This window comes from Anopheles coluzzii, chromosome 3 (genome assembly GCF_943734685.1).
Source record: "Anopheles coluzzii chromosome 3, AcolN3, whole genome shotgun sequence".
NCBI lineage: Eukaryota > Metazoa > Arthropoda > Insecta > Diptera > Culicidae > Anopheles > Anopheles coluzzii.
The window spans coordinates 25,439,543-25,443,723 of NC_064671.1; the positions used below are offsets into that span (position 1 = coordinate 25,439,543).

A 4,181-nucleotide genomic window follows, 5' to 3' on the forward strand; every position below is an offset into this window, starting at 1 on the left:
CCAGCCGGTCTCGTTAATTTTTGTTTTTGCTTTTTACCAATTACACGATGTATAAAACTCCCAAATTTCATTCGTTAAAAGAAAGAAACGAAACAATCTCATCCCTCCAAAACGAACCAATCGAACTTTTAACGAACATTTGTCGATCGTTTAGACATCTGTCGTGCGGTCGTAATAGGTACGCCCAGTGCTGGTCTAACTGACAGGTGCTGCTGTCACAGGGTTTTTTCCAACAAGAAGCAACAAAAACAAACACCTGATAGAATTGTTTTTTCTTCCCCTGTACGTGTGTGTTAATGTGTCGCCGACGACGACGGAGCGCGAGGGGGGAGATAAACATCGGATTTTTCTCCACGGGGACCGTGGCCAGCAGCAACTTCCAGCGTTATTTAGAACCCGAGGCGGCATCGCAACACTAAAGCGGCCAACGAATCCACACACCTCCGAATTTTTCCCTGTGTTTCGTACGGTTCTGTCTCGCTAGGATAGATTTTCACAACCCCTCAACATCGCTCATTTTCCGACACCTACCCCCCCTCCGTCCGTGCAGATGTGTTTCTTTAGCAAGCCATGAGTTCAGTACAGTGAGTATACCTATTTTGGGGATAAAAAGCGACATGCGAGCGATCTCCGACACCTTCGGTAATTAATTTTCGATCCGATTTATTTCCCCGGTGGCGATCCGATTTCATCCCGCGCGCCCTATCCGAACGGCGAACCGGACTACTCACCATCGCACCTGTGTTGGCGTGCAGTGCAAAAATAGAAAACATTTGCAGGCTCTGTTTGTCCGGCGATGACACTTTGGAGTCTATTTTTGGTGATAGTGGAAGCGATGCGCTTCAGACGATAATCTACGACTGCACATCGATTAGGGTAAGAGTGGGAAAGGTGACGCCGTGAGAAATGCTGGAGTCTCGTCAAATGACCTTTCTTCTTCCTGGCTTTTATTTTTCAGATACTACCAAAGCTGGGCCTTCCGTCGGCGATTTGTGGTGATTGCAAATCGAAGGTCGAAAACTTCCATCAGTTCCGCGAGCGGTGCCTACACAACGATGAGTACCTGCGCACGACGCTACTGCTGGTGGCCGCCGCACACACGCAACCAGACGAAGCGGACGAAGATACGTACGGCGAAGAGAACGACAACGACGACGACGATGAGCAAGAGGAGGAGGAGGAGGAGGACGTGAGCATCAAGCTCGAGCCGGAGGTGCTGCTGGACGAGCAGAGCGATATCGATCCCAAGGAGGCGGACGAAAAGGGTGACGAGGGCGACGAGCGGATGCTCGTCGACCGAAACGACAACAAAATCGAACGGTTCGCACCGAACGAGCCGGACGGACCGGACGAGTGGGATGAGGCCGGCTCAAACGATCTCGATTCAGTCGGCAACTCGTCGCTGGAATCGTTCCACTTCCCGTACCTGTCGCCCGATCCGGCGGTGTACGGGTCGCTGCTGAAGTGCGAGTACTGCTCGCTGGAGTTTTCCGTGCTCGAGCAGCTGAAGCGCCACATCACCAGCCACAAGGAGGAGCGAATCTTCCAGTGCCACTACTGCCCGAAAACGTTTCACTTTGCGAAGAACCTTAACATGCACGTGGAGTACATCCACTCGAAGGCGAAGTACACGCCGACGCAGGTGGCCAAAATGATTGCCCGCCAGCAGATTCTAGTCCATAGCAGTAGCAGTAACAATAGCAGCGTGAGCCACAGCACGACCGGTGGGTTGAGCCCGCTCTCCTCGCCGCTGCTCGATACGAGCGACTGTCTCAACAATAACACGATCGTGCCGCCGCCAGGCAGCGATGGCGGATGTGGGTTAAGCCTTAACATCAATCTGAACGGAAACACACCACCGTCCGGCACGAACGGTGCGGCACAGTCGTCGGTGCTGGGGCGCAACTTGAAACCGATTCGTTTGCCCTCATCGGCTGAAGGGCGGCGCGGATCGTCCGTCGCGTCCGCCGATCGACAGCAACAGCAGCAGCTGCAGCATGAGTGCCACGTGTGCCATAAGAGCTACGGTGAATCGGCCGCCCTGCGGCAGCACATGCTCGCCCACACCGGGGAAAAGCCGTACAAGTGTGATATCTGCTCGAAATCGTTCTACAACGCCAGCACGCTGAAGACGCACCAGCGTATCCATAGCGACCAAAATCCGTACCGGTGCGGCACGTGCACGAAGATGTTCGACAATGCGCGCAGCCTCGAGCTGCACCATCGCACGCATACGGGCGAAAAGCCGTACGCGTGCGACGTGTGTCTGAAGAAGTTTTCCTGCTCGTCCAATCTGAAGCGCCACCGGAAGCTGCACGATCGCGACTAAAAGGAAAAGCGGATGATCGAACATGATTGCGTGTCGTTTGCGCAACGCAAAAGCACGTAAACATTCAAGCGAACCGGCCTGGTCGAAAGCGCATAGAATTACGAGCTTAATATGAACGTGTGTGTGTGCGTGTGTGTACAAGAGCATTACTTCCGGCCGGTTTGTTAGCGGCCGGAATGTACATATTTTTGTTTTTAATTTTTAGGGTGCAATCGCACCCCTTGGTGCTTCCGGTGCAGAGAATCTCAGCATAAAACACAACATTGACTGTGCATTTATATTTACAAAAAGAGGAAAATAACAAAACTTAAACACACACACACACACGCACCCATAACCGAAATAACTCCCCAAACCTATATCCCCTTACCCTCCCTAATGTGCACTAATGAGAGAACGACTTGATTTCTCGAATTTGTTAAAAAAATCCCTGTTAACATTGTTGTTGTGTTGTGAAACGTTCGCCTTTTATAGAAGTGTCCGTCGAGAGGCAGAAGATGCTCGTTTTGCCGTCCCCTTTTCACGGGACGGCTGTCCTATTTTTTGTGTGCTTAAATGTACATAACCAAAGCAAATCCCTTTCCTATAAAAGCAAAAGCTCGTCCCGAAAAAAAAACAAACTCGAAGTGAAGTCAGCAAGCGAAAAATGCAAAAGATAAATCTTCAGCTAGTAAAATACGCCAAAACGAAAGGAAAAACAACGACGCGAAACATATTACAAAAAAAAACAAGCGAAAATCAAAACCCAAATTTCTAGGTAGATATATGATATACTGTTGCTAAGGCAAGTTGTTAAAATTGAAACCAAAACCCCTGTTATCGAACGAAACCGCGAAACGGAGAAGAAGATGTTAAGCCGAGCTTGATTTTTACCTATATATATTGCCTACACTGTAGGAGGGGAGGGAGAAGCATAACGCTACAGCCAATGAAACTAGTTACTAACAACGTGATAATAGTTCCTGTGCAGCCAAAAACATACAAATAGCGAAACACGAAACAAAATCAAATGATTAAGTGCCGGCACTAGCAAGCAAAACGATAGGGAACGATAGAGGTGGCCGAAGCGTTTCTTGGTATTTTGAGCTTTTATGTTCGTTCGTTTGTGAGTAGGCTTATTAGATGTTTCTTTTTTTAGTGCTTAAAACATGTAAAACTGTTTCGTTTGCTGTTTCCTATAGCCATTTACGTATACAAACATACCAAAAGCCATCCATCGTATCCGACCAGTGGATCGATCGCATTTTCTAACGGCCATTTAAGCAAGCAAGAGCATCATCAATCGTTGTTGTTGCTGTAGTAGGATCTGAGCAAGAAGCAAGAGAATAGCTCCAGTTAGAAGCTAGGTGCAGCTAAACTATTGTTCTAGTCAATTTGCCGAATCCCGAAAGCGCGCGGATTTTGGGCAGCGAAAACCAAAAGAACTGGTGTGAAGCAAGCAATTTGGGTGCAACCCGACGAAGCGAGAGTGCGCGAGGAGGTAGCGGATGAAAGATCTTTGCGAAGCAGCTTAACGTTTTATTAATTGTGATTTTTATGTTATTATTTAATCTCTTTTAAAAACACTATCGATCCCAGATCCCGATCATCAGTGTCCGGACACCGATATCATGCTGGTCCTGTGTAAAAATGAGCAAACGGATGAAAGCGGGAGAGTAACGATCATTGCACGATCTGTTTGCACTGTGCTAGCGTAATTTGAACGGGCGCTTCTTTAATAAAAACGAAATCGATGGAATGAAACTGAAGAATGCGTGGGAAATTGTGCGATTGCTGATTGAAGCTGATCCGAATGTGTGCAATCAAAACAAACCTGCCGGATGGCACTGAGTTGTGGTGTGATGTGTTGTAA

General features: G+C 48.4%; 1 protein-coding gene across 1 annotated transcript; it reads left to right on the forward strand.

Annotated features, from left to right (window-relative positions):
- Window positions 1-230: 230 nt before the first annotated feature.
- LOC120955488 (zinc finger protein 16-like) lies at window positions 231-4,080 on the forward strand. The gene is made up of 3 exons (XM_040376393.2): window positions 231-584; window positions 756-876; window positions 959-4,080. Exons 1-3 carry the CDS (start codon window positions 571-573, stop codon window positions 2,327-2,329), a joined length of 1,506 nt encoding a protein of 501 aa, XP_040232327.2. The 5' UTR covers window positions 231-570; the 3' UTR covers window positions 2,330-4,080.
- Window positions 4,081-4,181: the final 101 nt, after the last annotated feature.

What these genes read in the sequence shown, in the direction of transcription:
- LOC120955488 (XM_040376393.2), top strand. An exon ending in ACGACTGCACATCGATTAGG is followed by an intron (nt 877 to 958) that starts GTAAGAGTGGGA and finishes TTTATTTTTCAG; the next exon opens with ATACTACCAAAGCTGGGCCT.